The sequence below is a fragment of the Panthera uncia genome (assembly GCF_023721935.1).
Source record: "Panthera uncia isolate 11264 chromosome B3 unlocalized genomic scaffold, Puncia_PCG_1.0 HiC_scaffold_1, whole genome shotgun sequence".
In the NCBI taxonomy this organism is placed as follows: domain Eukaryota; kingdom Metazoa; phylum Chordata; class Mammalia; order Carnivora; family Felidae; genus Panthera; species Panthera uncia.
Window position 1 is genome coordinate 132015789 of NW_026057582.1, and position 18684 is coordinate 132034472.

Sequence of the window (18684 nt, forward strand, 5' to 3'; positions counted from 1 at the left end):
CTGACACTTGCTATCTCCCACTTTTTTGATAGCCATCATCCTAGTGGGTGTAGAGTGGTACCTCACTGTGGTTTCGTGTTTTCCCAATGACTAGTGATGTTGAACATCTTTTCATGTGCTTTTTGGCCATCTGTACATCTGCTCTGTAGAAATGTCTATCCAAATCATTTTTAAATTGGGCTGTTTGATTTATTTATGTTGCTGAGTTGTAGGAGTTCCATATGTACTCCGGATACTAATCCCTTATCAGATATGTGATTTGCAAATATTTTCTCCCATTCTGTGGGTGAATTTTTTTTCACTCTTTTAATATATTAGCTCTTTGGTGCAGAAGAAGTTTTAATTTTGATGAAGTCCATTTTACCTGTTTTTTCTTTTGTTGCCTGTGTTTTTGGTGTCATTCTTAAGAAGCCGTGGCTTAACCTAAGGTCATAAGGATTTTCCCCTACGTTTTCCTCTAATAGCAACTTTCTTATAATAGAATTGTATACTTAAAAGCAGCTAACATGGGCTACTATGTAAAAAACAAACATAACAAGTGTTATCAGGGATGTGGGAAAATTCAATGACAAATGTCAGTGAAAATGTGGAGAAACCCTAACCCTTGGGCACTGCTGGTGGATTGTAAAATGGTGCAGCTACTATGGAGAACAGTGTGGAGGTTCTTTAAAAAATTAAAAACAGAACTACCATATGATCCAGCAATTCTACTTGGGTATGTAGCCAAAAGAATCAAAAGCAGGGTCTTGGGGCGCCTGAGTGGCTCAGTTGTTCAGCAACTGACTTTGGCTCAGGTCACAATCTCCCAGTTTGTGGGATCAAGCTCTGAGCTGGGTTGTGTGCTGACAGCATAGAGCCTGCTTCAGATTCTCTGTCTCCCTCACTCTCTGCCCCTCCCCTGCTCTCTCTCTCTCTCTCTCTCTCTTTCAAGAATAAACAAAACAAACATTAAAAAAAAAAAAAAAGAAAGCAGGGTCTTGAAGAGAGAGCACACCTATGTTCATAATAGCACTACTCACAATTGTCAAGAGGTGAAAGAAAATTGAATGTCCTTTGATGGGTGAATGGACAAACAATATTACTCGGTCTTCAAAAGGAAGCACATTCTGACATATGCTACAGTATGGATGAACCTTGAGGACATTATATTAAGTGAAAATGAGTCAGTCACAGAAAGGCAACTGCTGTGCGAATCTACTTGTAGGAAGTATATAAAGTAGCCAAATTCATGGCAAGTGAAGTAGAAAGTGGTGCCAGGGGCTGGAGGGATTGGAGAAAAGGGGACTTGTTGTTTCATAGGTACAGAGTGTCAGATTTGCAAGATGAAAAACTTCTGGAGATCTGTTTCCCAACAGTGTCAATATACTTAACGCTACTGAGCTGCCCGGTTAAAACTGGTTAAAGTAGTAAATATTATGTAGTATATATTTTATCACAACGAAAATGTTTATCCCCTCCCACCTCATAAACAGAATTTAATTATAGAGTTTTAAATAAGGAACAAGATTATCCTGTGAACTAGTTTATACTGGAACTTTGAGGTGAAGAACTCCCGACAGGTGACTCTGACTTCATCCATCACTCTACTACAGGATCCTTTATCAAAATTGAGCCTAATATGGCTCCTTCCTGTGGTTTCACCTTCTGGTCCTACTTCTACTTCTTCCTTTTAAATATGGTCTTTTTTTTTTTTTTTTTAAGTTTGCTTATTTGAGAGAGAGAGAGAGAGAGAGAGAGAATGAGCAGGGGAGGGGCAGAGACAGAGGGGGACAGAGGATCTGAAGCAGGCTCTGCACTGACATCACAGAGCCCGATGCAGGGCTCAAACTCAGGAACTGTGAGATCATGACCTGAGCCAAAGTTGAATGCTTAACCGACTGAGCCACCCAGGCGCCCCCTAACTTCTACCTCTTAAGTCTATAGGTCAAGTCTAATCCCTTGGTGGGTGGTTGGTGGCAGCTGGCATGGTGGCAGGAGCTATGGTTGACTGACTGTGTGTCTCCTTCGTCAGCACAGGACACACACTCAGATGTAGGAAGTGTTCCCCAGCGAAGGGACAGAAAAAACAGGGCTCAGGCAGACAATGGGCCTCTTCAACCGCATGAGTAGCGGAGCCGGGATTTGAAGCCAAGGCTCCCTAACTCCAAAGCCCATAATTTTCATGCTAGACGGGTCTGCCTCTGGGCCAGGTTCCTCCTCAGCCATCTTTTCTGTGATCCCTTGGTCTTTTCTCCTGTGGCTTTTTTCCACGTGCCCCCCGCCCCCACCAGCCCACTCCTCCTCTTGAAGCAAACCCCAGGTAAATTCCCACCAAGTCCAAGGCAAGCCCTCCCTCTCACTACAGATGCTGCCCACCTTTCCTGTAACACCCTCTTGGACCCCAGACCCCACAGAGGGAGAGGCTCATTGGCAGAAATCCATTCCAAGGCCCCTGAAGCCCTCTCCGCCCCCCGCCCCCCACCTCTTTCCCTTGCTAAAAGCAGAAGGCTGCCCTGTTCTCTCTCCTGCAGGATTTCCTCCCGGGAGTTGCTGCAAGAGAAAATGTTGCCATCCCAGGATTAACACCCTGTTTGTTTAAAGGGCTTATTACTGGTGCTTAATGCTATTTTGACAGATGAAAGTGAGTCAATTATAGCTGGAAATAGCTCTGGCTGTGTACGTCTCTTCCAGGTAGTGGCCCTTTCCCTGTCTAAGGGACTGTTTCTCTTTACCAAGGGGCAGTCCTTCTTCTTTTCTTATCCCGTCTGACCTCCAAACCATGCAAAGAATTTCTTCCTTCCAGGAAGAGGCAACATTTAAGGCCTGGAACCTAAATCCAAGAGATGGGGGTTTCTGGGGGCAAGACCCACGCTGTGACAGGGGTGAAGTGGATGCTGAAGGAAGGCCTGACAGGTGAACCTCCAGGATAAGGGATGTGGCCCCAGTGAGCCCTGTGTCCATCAGGAGTCACTGTGCTCCATCAGCCACGAGCATGGCTGCCTCTTCCTGAATGTCTCTTTAGGCCTTTTTGGGGGGCAATGGGTTTCTGTGTTGACACCCACCCTAAAGAGACCAGAGCTGGTCGCAGGCTTGGGTGCCTCAGGGGTCACCTTGGTGAGGACAGCAAGAGTCCTTTGATTGGCTAGAGAGTTTCCCAGGGTCACACTGAGTTATGCTCAGGCCCCAGTAAAGAGCATTTCAATTTCACAGGGGGTCTGTACAAGGGGCTCGCTTATGCCCAGAGCAGGACAGTGAACTCCCTGCCATGTGACTGGATGGGCATCTGGTTGTAGGGCCTGACCCAAGCTGCAAGGTCAGGAGTGTGCAGGGGCATGTTTGTAACAGGCATCTCAAGCTTAATATGCCTTAAATCCTTCTTCCTCAATACCCCCAGGCATGCATGGGGTTCTCCCCAGCTCTCCACTCACAGAAAATGGTGCCACTGTCCATCCACCTGCTCAAGCTCTAATCCTAACTGCCATCCTGGATGTTTCTCTTTCTCACACCCTGGAGGTCCTTAAGCAGAACCCACCAGAAAATCCTGCTGCCTCTCCTCCAAAGTATTCAGCAAATCTGACCCAACTGTTGCCTATCTGCCACCACTGTCCCAGTCAAAGCCACAGTCAGCCCCAACCCAAACTATTGCAAGAGCTTCCAACACATGTTCCTCCTTCCATCCTTGCCCTTCATGGTTTATCACTCGTGCAGCAGCAAGGGGAGGACTGTTCTCAACACAGCTCTCCAGGCTGGCAACTACCGATTGGTCAAAACTGGCATGCCAGATGGAACCCACCTGCCAGCGCCCCTCCTTCCTCCAGGTGGGAAGGCTCAGAAAGGCCGGGGACGTGCTGAGGTCATACAACCAGTGAGGGGGGTAAGCTGGAATGGAAATGCATCTGGGAAAGGAGTATTGCCCACCAAGCACCTGTCATACTCGGTGACGGCCCCCACCCCCAGGGAGAGGCCGCTCACCCGCGGACGGCGTGCAGCAGGCGCAGAGAGGGGTATGCAGTTCGCACGTTGACGCGGTGCTTCAGGATGAGCTCGTTGACCCACTCAACGCGCTCCTTGCCGCCCCTGGCCATGAAGGCGGGAATCCACAGGATGCTGCCGTTGAGACTGTGCAGTCGCTGCAGCAACTTCTCCCGCCAAGTGGCGTTGACCAAGTCCTCAAAGGCCCGTTGGATGACGGAGGGGTTCATGGTCACCAGGTCTGTCTTGAGCCCCACATCCCGGGCATATTCCTGTACGGGGGCCAGGTTGCACCTGCCAGGGAGAAAAGCATCACGGTCCTTTGGGGCAAGATGAGACGCTGTTGCTTGTATTTCATTTTGTCCAACCTTTGCCTCCCCTCACCTCTTCCTCATCCCCAAAGACCCAGGGCATCTTCCAGCACCCACCCGCCCCTCCTGTCACCCATGCTCCTTCTTCCCTGCCACACGTATTTGCTAGGCTCTTACCACACACATACAACTTTGCTGGTCCCTGGGGCTGTACAGTGCCTGCCTTCTGGAGTTGAAGATGTAGCAGAGGAAGGAGGCAAGTAAGCCACCCTCAGCTCACAAGATGACCATGCTATTGCAGGTGTGACCTGGCCACGTTAGGTAACAGTGAGGGCTCTGAAGGCACACTCCTACTTCTTACCTGTGTGATTCTGGGCAACCTGCTCAACCTCTCTGTGCTTCCTAAGAGCTTTCCCTACAGCTAAGGAATATGCCCAATGGTTTCTTTAGCTATGATAGAGATTGCAACAGCACCCCATGCCAGGGATTAAAGGAGTCATTGCATATCGAGTACTTAGGACCCTGTTGGACCACACCAAGATCTCAGTAAATGCAAACTATTGGCCTATTAATATTCCCATATTAGTATGGGAAGGAGGAATGTTTGGTCGTGTTCCCAGAGGTGGTGACCACTGAGAGAAATCTAGAAGGATGGGTGAGCATTAGTCCATTTGTGGGTGAGGCAGTTAGAAGAGTGTTTTTCCAGCTTGCCCGAGCAGAGGAATCACTTCAGGCAGTAGTTAAAAATACAGATTCACTGTGTCTCTCACCTGGGCATCCAGGTTCAGCAGGTGAGCCTAGGAATTGATACTTAGTTTTACAAGCTCTTCAGGTGGTTCTTATAACCAGGCAGTTTGGGAAACATCAGGCTCTGGCATTGTAGGCACAAGAAATGTATGTAAGGGCATAGAGGTGTGGAGCAGTGTGGGTATTAAGGGAAGGCAAGCGATATGCCTTCTGGGGCATATTGTGTGGAAGAGATGAATCTAGAGAGGTCAGCAGGGCCTATATGTCAGGGATGTGGCTCCAAGGGCAATAGGGAGTCACTGAAGATTCCCGAGCAGGGCAGTAACAGATTTGCATTTTAGGCAATAGCTAGACAACAATAAGATGAAGTTGTACAGATATTTAGAGTGGATGGAATTGTATCTAGGAGGACAAACTAAAAGGCCATTGCAATCTCTTGCTGAACAAGCCTGGGACTCTGGGTGGGTGGCCTCTGATATCTCACCAGAGGCCTGCTTTGCGGGGAACTCTCCCACCTTCACGGGTCCAGCCTGCATGTGCACACTGGGGCTTCTTGCCTGTGATGCAAGCTGATCAGACTAGGGTGGCCAAGGGCACTGCTGGGGAGACCTTGCTGCCGTCTGCCTGGAAGATTTGTTGGTGGAGGAGCCCTTTGACCAGTGGAGTTAAGTCTGAGAAATTAAAGTGAGTATTTATAGAACAGAGGCTGGAGACATGAAGACCAGGGTCACAGGTCATTGCCAAATGATGAGATCCAGAGAGACACCACTTACCCTCCTTTCAAGCCAGGACTTTCTTCCTTCAACGATTGGGGAGAAAAAGTAGGATCATCAGAAAGAAAACTAACATCCTGGGGCTCCGGGTGTGTGCCAGCCCCTGGTCCTTTAACACAGGTCTGCTCATCTTATTCTGGCTCAGTATTAATCACCCTCACTTTATGGATGTGGAAACCAAGGCCCAGAATGTGCCAAGTAACTTGCCCAGAGTCCCAGAGCTAGTAAGGGAATCTCCAGGATTCAGTTTCTGGTGTGTCGGGCTCAAAATCCTGTTTGCTGCTCAGACTAGACCCCCTAAAATGCCCGCTCTCCCCATTCCCACCCTGGCCTTGCTATCGCTGACTGTGGTTACACATTGCAAGGGGGCAGAACTGACTTGAGACACCTTCAGGGGCCCCTGCTGCAGACCTTAGAGGAACAGAGCATCTCATCATGTCCACCAGTTAGAGACAGTTACCCCTATTGTCCTATAGACCAGCTGAACCAGGCTTCTAAGGGCTTCCTGAAGGCCTGGGGCCTCTTCCAGGCCAACCACCAGGCCCCGAGAGCAGGGGCCTCAGTGCAGTTCAGGTGTACTGAGTCTATCGTGGGCCAGTGAGGGCTGTGGGAGAGGCAAAGGAGGAACTGATGTGGAGCCTGACCCCAGGAGGCTTTTGGGTGGCTAGGGGAGAGAAACCACGGAAGTCCTTACCCAGCTACAATACTGGTCACTCGGGATATCGTCCAAGTAAGGTGCGATAGACTCTGGGGAGCCCTGGGGCTTCAACCTCCCTGGGGCAGGCTCCCAACCTCATTCAACATGGGACCCGGCTAATGGAAGGTATTCCAGGCAGGGGAAGGCTGCAAAGGCCAGGATTTTCCCATGACCATGTCTCAGGGCCACTTCTTGAGTGAGGATGATGGAGACATTAGAGTAAGTCTGCTCAGCTCTATCTTATCCCACAGCAGGCCCGGCCTCCCAAAGCAAATTCTGGGTGGGCTGTGGGTGGGCTGGACAAGAGTCCATCCATTCCAGAAACAGGCATGTCCACAGGCACAGGGTGAGGCCCACAGCCTGAGCCTGGCCTGAGTGTGCCATGGACCTCTGGTTCTCTCAGCCTCAATTTCCTCCCTGCAAAAGCCAGCGCAAGATAGAACATTCCTGACAGGGTTGTTGCAAGAATAAAATAAGTTAATAAACATGAAGTGCATAGATTTGCACCTGGTGTATGCTAAGTAACTAATGAGCATGATGATAATGATGGGGATTTATCTGTGAAAGGGCGTTTGTTCGTAAGACTCTCCCTACTGAAAGTGTGTGTGTGTGTGTGTGTGTCCATGCGCACACATGTGAATGTGAGCAAACAGTGAAGTTTTGATCCCTAAACATCTGGGAATATACTCTGTACATATATGACCCTGAGTTAGGTAGTCTCTTCAACCTGCCATTGCAGGCTCATGGGGACCCTGTGGGGACCAGCCCTCCTGTCTGGCCCCATTTCCCAGCCACACCCGAGACAACGTAGGCTCACTCAGGCACCAGATTCCATGATCCATGAGTCTAGCTTCTTGCTTCCATGGCTTTCCTCACACTACGTCCTCATGCTCACCATTTTCATGTGCTAAAGTCAGCCACCTTCTTCCAGAAGCCTGCCCTCAGGTCCCCCAGGAGGCTGAGTATTTTGCAACCTCATTGCATTTTGCATGGGGGTGTCTTCCCATGGTTCAGTGTTGAGTTTTCTGAGAGGGGGCAAGGTCTTGTTGTCTCCCATGCAGAAGAGGGGCCCAAATGACACAGAGCAAGGCAAAGTGATTGAAGACTTCAATTGATGGAGACTAAGAACATCCCATCAGAACCCTCCGGGCACCTGTTCTCTCAGCGAAGCTGCTCCGAGCCTGAGCCCCGAGCCCCTCATCTATGCCAGGCACAGGCTTGGGCTGGCGTTCAGCGATGGACACAAGCAGTCCGCTTTAGGGGAGCTCATGGTCAGTGTGAGGCAGGTGGGGTGGAGACACAGAGTCCACGGAGAGCTCTCATTTGCAGAGGCAAATGGTACAGGAGAGATGGTGTGGAATTGTGGAGTGACCTCCCTGCACCCCGAGGGAAAGGCAGCGGGGAGATGAACACTTGTGCTTTGTTGTGGGAGACATGGCCCAGGCACACTCACACATGCCAACTCAGGCAGTGGCCACAGCATCACACCCCGTTTACTCTTTATGGGGCCTTTGGCCCGTGGGATCCCCCCGGGGGAGGACACGGATGATCCTCCAGATGGGAAGAGCCCAGAGGAATGGCCCCACTGGGGCGGAGGAGCCAGTGCTGCCACTCGGCACCAGCAGGGGTCTGTACCTGGAACAGCTTTGTGATCTTGTCCTAAAAGACCACTCAAGTCCACCCCCCAAACACACAGGTGTGTGAGAGCCACGTGCAGAGTGTAAAGCTCGAAGGACAACCGTGCGTTGTTCTGAGGCGCTCTCTCCTTGGTGCTTCAGGTCCCTCTTTTCTAAGCACGTGTGGACAGGTGTGGACAGGACCCCCGGGAGAGGCAAAGCATGGCTTTCCAAGTACAGCCCGCACAGCAGCAGGGAGGGTATTAGATATGCATGGTCTTAGGCCCCGCCCCAGACTGGATGACTCTGCCCTTGGATAAGCTCAGGGGGCTCCTGTGAAGGTCAAAGTTTGCCGGGTCTGGCCCAGAGCACAGCCGGTATTCCTAACGGAAGGACCTCAAAGACAACCAGTCCAACCCGCTCCATTTACAGAGGGTGAAACAGAGGTCCAGAAAGGGCAGTGACACACTCCCGAGTCGTGTGACAAAAATGAGCCACAGAGCCAAGATGGGACTCTGACGCCACACTGCTCATCTTGCTGTGTCAGTGCCCACAAGGGAAAGTTCTGGCTGGAATCAGCTGTTGCTTTTGGAAATTGCCAGGGCAGGGCTAGTTCAGAGAGGGAAACCTCGTCATCAAAACTAGTGACAAAGGCATGGCTTATATGTGTGACACCAAATCAGAAAGGCCTCCCTCCATGCTGCCTGGCACCCCTGCTTTTACCCTCCGCCTGCACCTTTAACACCTCTGTCCCCTTCCCTCCCCCCGACCCTCCTTTGGCTTCTGTCAGACATTTGCTCTGCTTTCTGCCCGCCTTCTTCTCCCCCTCTGTCCCTGAGTCTTTAGACCGGAAGGACTGAGCCACTGGCTATACCAGGCACAGACAAAGCCTGGGACACTAACACAAGTTCGGCTGCTAGGTTGCGGTGGCTCTTCCATGAGAGTGGACACAGGAGTAAACACACCTTCTAAAATCCCATGTCCCGAGGCCCAGGGAATTCTGTGATAAAGGCCATTTCCCAAAGCCTCAGGACAAGGCTCTCTTTGCATCAGGACAGCCCCGATGGAAACGTGAGATGCCGTATGCACTTCTGCCAGGGCTGGGGCACTGTTTGGGGACGAAACTCGAGGCTCTGTGTGCCCTACTTCTGACCAGAGGACAGCAAGGCCTTGTTTCCAAGTCTGTCTGGGTTGGGGGTCAGGTATCAGGGCCATTGGCAACTGTGTCCAAATGTGTCCCTGGAGCCTGAACAATGAGAGCTATTTCAGCAGAATGATGGTCAAGTTCAAGCCCAAGTTTCTCTGTCGCCCCTTCACTTTTCCAGATTTTGACTGCAGGATAATAGTTACGAGCGGAGCACCACCTTCACGAATACTTAAAAGAGGTTTGCAAACTTGAACCAACTAACTGGTCAGCCCGGGCTTTATCTAAGGCTCAGCAAACTTTTTCTGTAAGGACCTGATATAAAGGTTTCTGGTATATGCTCTCTCTGTTGCAACTCTTCAACCCTGCCCAACTAATCTAACTTTACTTTGCAGAGAGAAAGCAGCCATTGAGGATATGAAAATGAATGGGCATGACTGTGTTCCAGTAAAACTTTATTGACAAAAGCAGGCTGTGGGCCATAGTCTGCCTACCTCTGTGTCAGATTAGAGATTCTCAACCTTGGCTGTTCACCAAAAGCATTCTGGGCCACATGCCCCTGACCCCTCAGGTTGATTTAATCGGACTGGGGTGCAGTCTGGACACCAGGACTTTTAAAGGCACCTGAAGAAATTCTAATGCACAAGGTTGAGAATGGGGACAAACCCAAACAGTGTCTCTGGTTGCAGAGACACTGGGACAAGTGGCCAGGCTCAACTTCAACCTGCCTGTCGCTCTGGGCCCAGAGCCCCTGCAGCCGTTACCTTATGACAAAGCTGTGTGTGTCAATCTCCTGCCCGCAGCCGCTGTTCAGCAAGACCCCCGAGTTGCCCACGATGGCACAAGTCTGGAAGTGCTTGTTCTTCAGTGGAGACGTTCTGGGGAGCAGATCGTAGAGGTTCTGGGACACGTTCATTGTGCTGTCACGGTCGAAGATGTAATGAATAATGTCTCCGGGCTTCAGGGTCCCCTTGAGGACAGAAATGTCCTTTTCAGCGTCCAAGAACTTCAAGATCTGCTTCCTACAAACACCAAATACACATGAAGAAAAGGTCTTCCTGTTGTCCTGTTGCCAGTTGCCCTCTGCCCTGCAACCCGGCTTTCCCAGTCCTGTGTCACCCTGTGGCCTGCTGCAGCCAGCCCCCGGGTGAAGCTGAGTTCGGAGGCCCTCTGAGAATGGGTTCCAGGTGGGGAGTATCAGAAATGACCCAGAGGCAACAACGGGCGTGGCCAGTCTGGTTGCTGTGGTTACACCCTCTTCCTGTGAGAGGTGATAACTGCCCAGAGAAATGACTCCATTAGGACACACTGTGAGCTCATCACAGAAGGCCCTGGAAGGAAGGGTGACCTACTGCTCTGGTTTGCCCAGGACCTGCGTTTATCACTGAAAATCCCACGTGGCAGGGAACCCGTGTCTCGGATAAACCCAGACAGCAGTCAGCATACATCACACTCTCCTCTCAGTAGGATTCGGGGCCATCATCTGACGGGAGGTCCTGAACCAGGATGGCACCTGTCCCTCACTCCTCAGTGGTCTGTTTTCTTCTCTGCGCAAAGGGTTTCCTATGGGGTGAATGGGAATGGATACTGTGAGGTGCGTCAACTGCTCTCCCTTTGAGAGACTGAGCATGCCGCCTGGTGTCCCTGAGCCGGTCCATTCCATGCAGTGTGCTGCCTGAACCCACTGCTGTCTAGTTTGGAGTTTGTAAATATTGATACCTGTCTGGTCCTTCCGAGCAAGTTCCTTTGTGCTGTTTCAGAACAAAGGTGAGCAAATGACAGCTCTCTAGGCTCTAGGATGAAAGTTCTAGAATCATCTGGTAAAGTACACAGTTGGAACGGGGGATGGTCAGAAAAAGGATAGATGTCCTCTTAGAATCACCTGGGGAGATTTACTCCAACCACTCAGGCCAAGGTAGGGGATCCTAGTCGGGGGCGGGGGGGGGGGGGCGGCTGCAGTGACATGAAGAACTGTCTAAATCTCCCAAAAGATCTTTAGAAATGATTCAAGTCGGGGTACCTGCGTGGCTCTGTCGGTTAATTGTCTGGCTTCAGCTCAGGTCATGATCTCGTGGTTTGTGAGTTTGAGCCCCACGTTGGGCTGACAGCTCAGAGCCTAGAGCCTGCTTCAGATTCTTTGTCTCCCTCTCTCTGCCCCTCCCCTGCTTGTGCTCTCTCTCTCTCTTTCAAAAATAAATAAACATTAAAAAAAAGAAATGATTCAAGTAATAGAAAGAAACTTGGTACCCACACTAGCCTAAATGCACTTCATTTCCTACAGCAAACCCCTATCTAGAATAGATACAATGATGGCAGTCTTCTTTTCCACAGAACACTGGAGGGATAGAACCTTCCTGCACTTGGCAAAGGTGAGAATTTGCAAGATGGTTGCCCCATTGTGCAGATGGTAACACTGATGCCTGAGAGCCTGTGAGATGTGAGATATTTACAACCTGCAGTGCATCCCAGGAGGGTGCCCACTCAGTCACTTAGGGGACTATAAAGAATTCAGAAGTTCTGGGATCCCACCTGAGAAATCCCAACTCCAAGAGTGGCCCAGGTCCCAGCATGCTTCCCAAAGCTCAGCAGGTGACTCCAGCATGTGCCCAGGGTTGGGAGCCTCTGGAATAGCCAAGGAGTAACTAGAATGCTTGGCAGGGCACCACCTCTCTGCTAGTCTTTCCTGATGAATGACTGGGAACTCTTGCCATCATGCAGGGGAGACACCCTTTGCTGAATAATTTGTATCTCTTGATAGGAAACAGAAGCGTTAATTTTATTTACCACCCTGCCCTTTACCAGGGATTATACAATTTGGCAAACTGACACAGTATGGAAATTGCTACAGCCTCTGCAGGCACTTACCCCATAGTATTTAAAAGTAAGGAGAGCCCCCCAGAAAGTCCATAAATAAACACCTCTGTGAGTGAATTAATTTATAACTAATTATGAGAAATTACTATCAATTATTAAACATCATTCCAAATCACTCCCAGCATCTTTTATTAAGAATAATTTTGGTGATTAATTGAAGGAAGTTAAAGGAAATTCTTTTCCCCCTTGGTGAAGGCACATTGCTCCTGCCAGGGTGGCTGTGTGTAGGCTCCCATGGTCTGGTCTTCTCTGAAAGTGAGTGTGTGTGTGTGTGTGTGTGTGTGTGTGTGTGTGTGTGTAGTGTCCATTTCTCTACACAGTGGCCGAGAAAGGGCCAGGGAAATTCACTCATAGGTGGTGCAGTGGGTGAACAGTGCCCACCTGCTAAATATATTTCTGATCCCTAACCCTCAGAACCTGTGATGTGGCTTTATTTGCAAAGAGCATCTTTGCAGATGTAATGAAATTAAGGATCTTGAGATAGTCCTGGATTACGTGGCCCTAAATCCAGTGATAAGTGTCTGTACGAGAGGCAGCCTAGGGAAATACGCAGACACAGAGAAGAAGACCATGTGACATGGAGGCAGGGATTGGAGTGATGAGGCCACAGGGTGAGAAAGGGCTGGAACCTTCACCTGCCCCACCCCCCCAGCATCTGGAAGGGACAAAGAAGGATCTCCCCAGGGCCTGCAGAGGGAGCATTTGGAACTCTAGCCCCAGAGCTCAGAGAGAATACATTCCCATTGTTTGAAGCCCCCAAGTGGGTGGGAACTGGTTACTGCCACAGCTGTTCTCACTGACTGATCCAAGGGCGAGTGAGGAAGGCCTGCAGCTGGTCCACCCAGGGGGCCCCAGGAGGGGCACTGGTGAGGGTGGCAAATTGGGGGCAGCAGAAGTCCGTTCCTTCAGATGGCTTCTCAGCTGCCATCTGGGTCTCAGGCCTCTCCAGCCCCGACACCCTCTCATGTCCCCACACAAAACCTTGAGAGCTACGGGGTGGGGGCATTTCCATTTTGACAATGAGCCTACCTGGAAGGGGCCCCCCTCTCTGTGTGGTGACACTTTGGGTAGCTGGGCCCCCTGTTCTCCCTCCCCATGGTGGAAGGCCTGGGAAGGTTGGCCACCATAGTTGAGGCTTTCCCCGTCTGGTCCAGGCGACTGTGCCCACCTCACCACCCGTATCCCCTACCTCCTACTTAGAGCTCCAGAGGCACTGAGCGCGAATAGCGGAAGTCAGCCTGTGTGCAAGCGGGACGCAGCTTGGCATGCCTGGCAAACCCCTAATTACCGCTCAAAACACATTGCTCCTTTCTCTGCTATCCCTCTCAGCTCCCTTACAAAATGAAGTGTGCTCTCTTCTCAGCACGATCTCTGTATTTCCACCTATTGATGAGAAGCCACACCATCTGTGTACGTCACGTGGCCCCCTCCTGTCTGACATTTGTGTCTCCCTGCTAGCATGTCTGATTCACGTTAGCACCCTGGGCCCCCAGCACGATGCTGGGTTATACTGACCACCCTCTGCTGGGTCAGTCATGGCTACGTCAAAGTCACGCGGTCCAAGTGCTGGACAAGAGCTGCTCTCTGGCTAAGCAGCCTTCTCCCTTGGCAAACAGGTGTCGCGTCACTCTGGGTCATGCACAGAAAGGGGGCCACGGGTGCCAGACTGGCCCAAGCAGGAGACATATCCTGCCAGAGAAGGACTCCTGCCTTTGGATCCTCTGGGAGAAGCCGCCTGTGGTCTCTAGCCCCCAGGCTCCTGCTGCTGCTGGCCCAAGAGCCTCACTCCTTCCAGACCCAGGACCCTAGCTGGGTGCTCCTGCCCCCTCTCAGGCCCCGGTCGCTGCATACACGTGCTGGCCGGCTCGGCTTGTCTCGGGTTTTTATTTCCAATTGATCGCTTACAGATGACACCTGCCTCGGTGGGAGGTAAACATTTTATTTCTATCCTGACTTCTTTAGATGATGGAGAGTGGCAATTTGCTGGCTTGTGCTGAAGAAGGCCAGGTCTGTCTCTTGTCCTATTGGTAATTACCACTACCTGATCCTTAGAGACAGCGTCTGGTTGTGCCTCCACTTGGCCGAGGCGGGCTGGATGTTGTGCTTAATGCTTTCGTTACTTCTGTCAACAACAGCTGGCGACGAGGAACCATTTATTACAACTTCAGCTCTGGATGGGGGGGAAAAAAGAGGAAGAGGGTAGACATGATGTGTTAGCATGCCGACGACAAGTCTAATAGTTTTGTTTTTGCACGGGCTTGGATGTAAACTTCGGGAGAGCAAAATTGAGGTTATTACCTGAGAAGAGAAGGAAGTCTATTTATCCTCTGGAATGCCCGAGCTCTCTCCCTTAGGTATAAGCTCCTTACGCTTTGGAGACAGGGAGGGGGTATTAAAACTATCTTTCTCCCCACCCTCCGCCCCACCGTCTCCTCCCAGGGAGATCTAGCTGTCACTGTCAGAATGGTAATACGTCTTCTCTCGAGTTACTTTTGTGAAACTCCGCAGTTGCATTAGCAGCTGGGTGTTATACGACGGTCTGCAAACTTAATAAAGAGAAAACAAAAGCTCATGCCAGGGGAATGAGATGCAGCCTGTGGCTTCCCCCACCTCCCCCTTATCTTATCACTGCCTCATTTGTACTCTCTGATGCCACCTCACACATCCGCCTTGTTCCAGAGTTATCGGTGTTGGGTCTGTCTCTCCCACTAGGCTGTGAGCAGGGGAACTCCCTCATTCATTTCTTTATTCCCCATGGTCTAACATAGCAGGTGCTCAATAAATAACCATTTGTTGAATTTGAGTTTGAATTTCACCCTGGGGGGAGCCTGGATGTGTGAAGGAGCTGGTTGGCCCTGCCTGCCTCGGGGCAAATCACAATTCTGGCTGCGCACGGTCTTTCCGCCTGATGCTGGAACGCCAGGCATTTCGGGCCCACTTGAATTCTGAGGGTTGCAATCTATGCTAGTAGGTTTCTAAGAAACTAGGTTACAATTACATCTCTAAAGGCAGTGTGGTAGCCAGCCTGCCTCTGTCGGATATGTACAGATGCAGAATTTCCTTTGCTGTGGATTCTCCCACTTAAGTGGATTCTCCCACTTAGAATAAGTGGGTTTGTGATGCCAAATTTTGGAGCTCTAAAAAATTCAAACCAGGGGTGCCTGGGTGGCTCAATCGGTTAGGCATCCGACTCTTGATTTTAGTTCACGTCATGATCTCACGGTTGTGGGATTGAGCCTCATGTTGGGCTCCATGCTGACAGCCCAGACTCTGCCTGGGATTCTCTCTCTTCCTCCCTATCTGCCCCTCACCTGCTCTCTCTCTCTCTCTCTGTCTCTCTCTCCTTCCCTCCCTCTCTTTCTGCCCTGCCTCACTTGCACTTGTGCTCGTGCACGCTCTCTCTCAAAATAAATAAATTAAAAAAAAAAAAAAAGAATTCAAACCAAACATCTATGTCCTCGGCGTTTATCTCAGAGCACCTAAGTTAAAAAGAGCTGCAGGCCTTTTAAGGAGGTATACAGTCAATGCTCTATTTTTCTTTTTGTAGGTAGAGAAGTTGGGGGTGCAAATTTTCTCTGCACGTTCTCTCCACACACCTCCATTTCTCTATATTCCTGACTCCTCTGGATGATACAGCTGGCCCTGGATTCAAACATATGTAACTTTTGCAGAGGACTAGAAAAGGGAACCAAAGACCGGACCCTTGGAAATTTTGCTGTTTTCATGAAAGGGAGCAGAAGGCGTAGTGAAAAGATTTCACAGGCTGTGTGACTGTGGGTAAACCACTTTACCTCTCTGAGCTTCAGTTTGCCCACTTATAGAAAGAAGGTGTGGAAGAGGCAGATATCCACCTCTAAGGTTCTAGAATTCAGTGAGGACCATGGTGTCACCTGCACCTGTCACTGACTGCACTCTCATGAGGTTCCAGCAGGAGCTGCTTGTGGCTGTCAACCTTTGGTACAGCCTACTTCTGCACGGGGCACAGGCAGGAGCAATGACACTTGGGACCACAGCTTTAGCTGTCACACCCCAAGAGCCCAAACTTCACTGCAGCTTACATCAGACGGTATCTATGATAGAAACACTTGACTACTTGTGATGGGGAGTTGTCTTCTTAAGAGGCTAGCTGATGTTCTCATCAGTAACAGGTGACTAGAACCTGGTATTTGTGGCCTAAAGTGGATTCAGTCTAAGGTGAAGCTCCTCAGAAACTGGGGCACATTGGGTGACCCCAGGCTATCTCAGGCAAGAGGGATCTGCAGAGGGATCTGTCATGGCTGCTTGCCCTGGGGATTTGCTTGGAACACTCCAGAAGGAGTTTCCAGGCTTCTCTGGGACACAGTGTGGTGGAGGCAATAAAGGGAAGGAGATAAACACTGGCGTGGCTGGGGGTAATGTTCTGTTTCTGTCTCCACTTCCAAGTGAAACTTCAGAGGGGACATCATCTACCACCACCGGCCATGGTCTTCCTGGACTAAACCTGGCTCTGTGGCTATTGAGCTGGGGAACTTGGTCAAGTCACCTTGGGTCTCTCGCCTCTGCCTTCTTCTTTATAATATCGAGGGGATGGATTAGGTGACCCCAGGAGCCACTTCAGCTCACTGGTTTACGTGCTGTATGTTGCACCAACACACCTGGATTGGTGGGTTGTTCTAATTGAGTGAGGAAACTGAGGCTCAGAGGGGAGAGATCATTTGCCCACAGCCCCAGTTAACAAGCATGGGGACTGAATCCAGGTCTGCTTGGCTCCCAAGACTTTTCTTCCCGCTTCTCACGCTATTTCAAGAAAGGTTCTTCCACCCTGAAGTTACCATGGGGCACAGGGTTCCCCCTCGGGGGGCAAGATCTTTTTTCTCCAATGGGGGACATCTTTCCACAGTAGAAGAGAGAGGAACTTAGGGTCGCATGGCCTCCTTTTTTATTTCTGCGTTTTACCAGGCACAGTATAAGCTTCATCTGTAGCTCCCAGGTGGTTAAGGGGTCATTAGATATCCAGAAGCAATGACATCAGGGAGAGAGGGTCAGTTTCCTGAATCATGTGGGGTCAGGGAGGGACACAACTGATAGGTCTAATAGGGTCAAGAGACCTAAAAAAATTTACGGAAGAGCAAATAACAGACCCTGCTCTAAATAATTTAGGTCTCTCATTCCAAGACTGACCACCAGGAAGTAAAGCAAGACCTTCATTTTCAGTAGTGGTTGTCTATGTTAAGTAACTTGGCATTCTTTTCTCCCTTCTACCGTTCCTTTAGCTGGAGCTCCTAAGACTGTAAGTCAGAGCTATGGAGCAGTTGTCATTAATGGAGAATGAGGACTCAGAGGCATGGTCCAACCATAGCCAGTGGCAAGTGTGAGTCTGTTGGCTTACAAAACATGTGCTCACGCCTCCATACCCAGCTGCCCCTGGCCAGGGATCATCACAGGAGAAAATGCTTTTTTGAGAGTTTAGATTGTGCATTCAATAATCAAGGTTAACATTACTGAGTGGGCTCCCTAAAAATTTCAAGAGATCTTTGTGAAGTTCCCGAATGTTTTATTTTCTGTCTTAATCTCTTGGACAAGCCACCTACCACAATGAAATGGAGTGAAAGTCCGGATTCTCTTCAGAGCCTCCACCGTTCAGCAAAAATGCCAAATTTCTGAATAAGCACATTGACGGCTCAAGTGCTCCAAAGAGTGTGCGCTCTTTTCCAGAAAGCACCGCTTACCCATCTCAGTTTTCCACCTCTGAAGCCTCTAGACCTTGGGCCATTTCACGGGCTCTTCTATCGACAGCTCCTCCCCAAAAGTGATTAGGGAAATGCAAAGCCAAAGTGAAACAAAACAGATCTATTTGCTAAGGAAGAAGGGCACCATCCAGCAAAGAGGAGAAGCAGATTAATAGCTGCCTTACAGCAAAAACAAATGAACACAAAATCTAATTTACAAACCTATTAGATTTGCTATGTAAGCTGTTCACAGCTGATCTGATTGTACCTCTGCCTCCAGAATCCCTGCAAGACAAAGGAAATGCATTATTTATAAACCCAGCTCTTCTTTGTAAAGCCCTCTTCAATCACCAGGAGATCCTGCAGCCCGCCTGGAGAACTACAGAGGGAGAAGGAGATCTTACTTTGGCTTCTCCAGAATGGGTAACATCCTGGCCCAGCTACAGACCCAAGCATTTTTCAGGGAACGAGGCCTCCCAGATCCTCCCTGCCTCCCACTTGAACACTGTTTGAATCCGCACAAAGATTTCCACTTGAGACTCTCATTTGACTCTTGAGACAAACTCCTCTGAGATTAATCTCCGGTAGTTAATCCCACAGGACAGGTACACCTCAGCATGTGCTCTATCATGACTCGTCATGACTCAGCATGTGCTCTAGTATGACTCAGTATCTGTTCTAGCATGACTCATCATGACTCAGCATCTTTCTAGCATGACTCATCATGACTCAGCATCTTTCTAGCATGACTCATCATGACTCAGCATGTGCTCTAGTATGACTCAGCATGGCTTGGCATTCACGCTAGCATGATTCAGCCTCTGCCCCTAGTCTTCTCTTGCTCTCACTCAAATGTGTTAGGA

The 18684-nt window shown here is 50.0% G+C and overlaps 1 protein-coding gene across 1 annotated transcript in view; it reads right to left on the reverse strand.

Annotated features, from left to right (window-relative positions):
• The window catches only part of ST8SIA2 (ST8 alpha-N-acetyl-neuraminide alpha-2,8-sialyltransferase 2), a 32272-nt gene extending 13792 nt beyond the window's left edge, over positions 1–18480 (reverse strand). Inside the window, exons 1-5 of the mRNA XM_049614063.1 lie at positions 18226–18480; positions 18044–18106; positions 14155–14283; positions 10004–10261; positions 3952–4245 (exon numbers count right to left, since the gene is read on the reverse strand). Of these exons, the coding sequence (XP_049470020.1) occupies positions 3952–4245; positions 10004–10261; positions 14155–14283; positions 18044–18106; positions 18226–18251 (770 nt within the window). The 5' untranslated portion in view covers positions 18252–18480. The remainder of the gene's footprint in view (positions 1–3951; positions 4246–10003; positions 10262–14154; positions 14284–18043; positions 18107–18225) is intronic.
• Between the last annotated feature and the right edge of the window lie 204 nt (positions 18481–18684).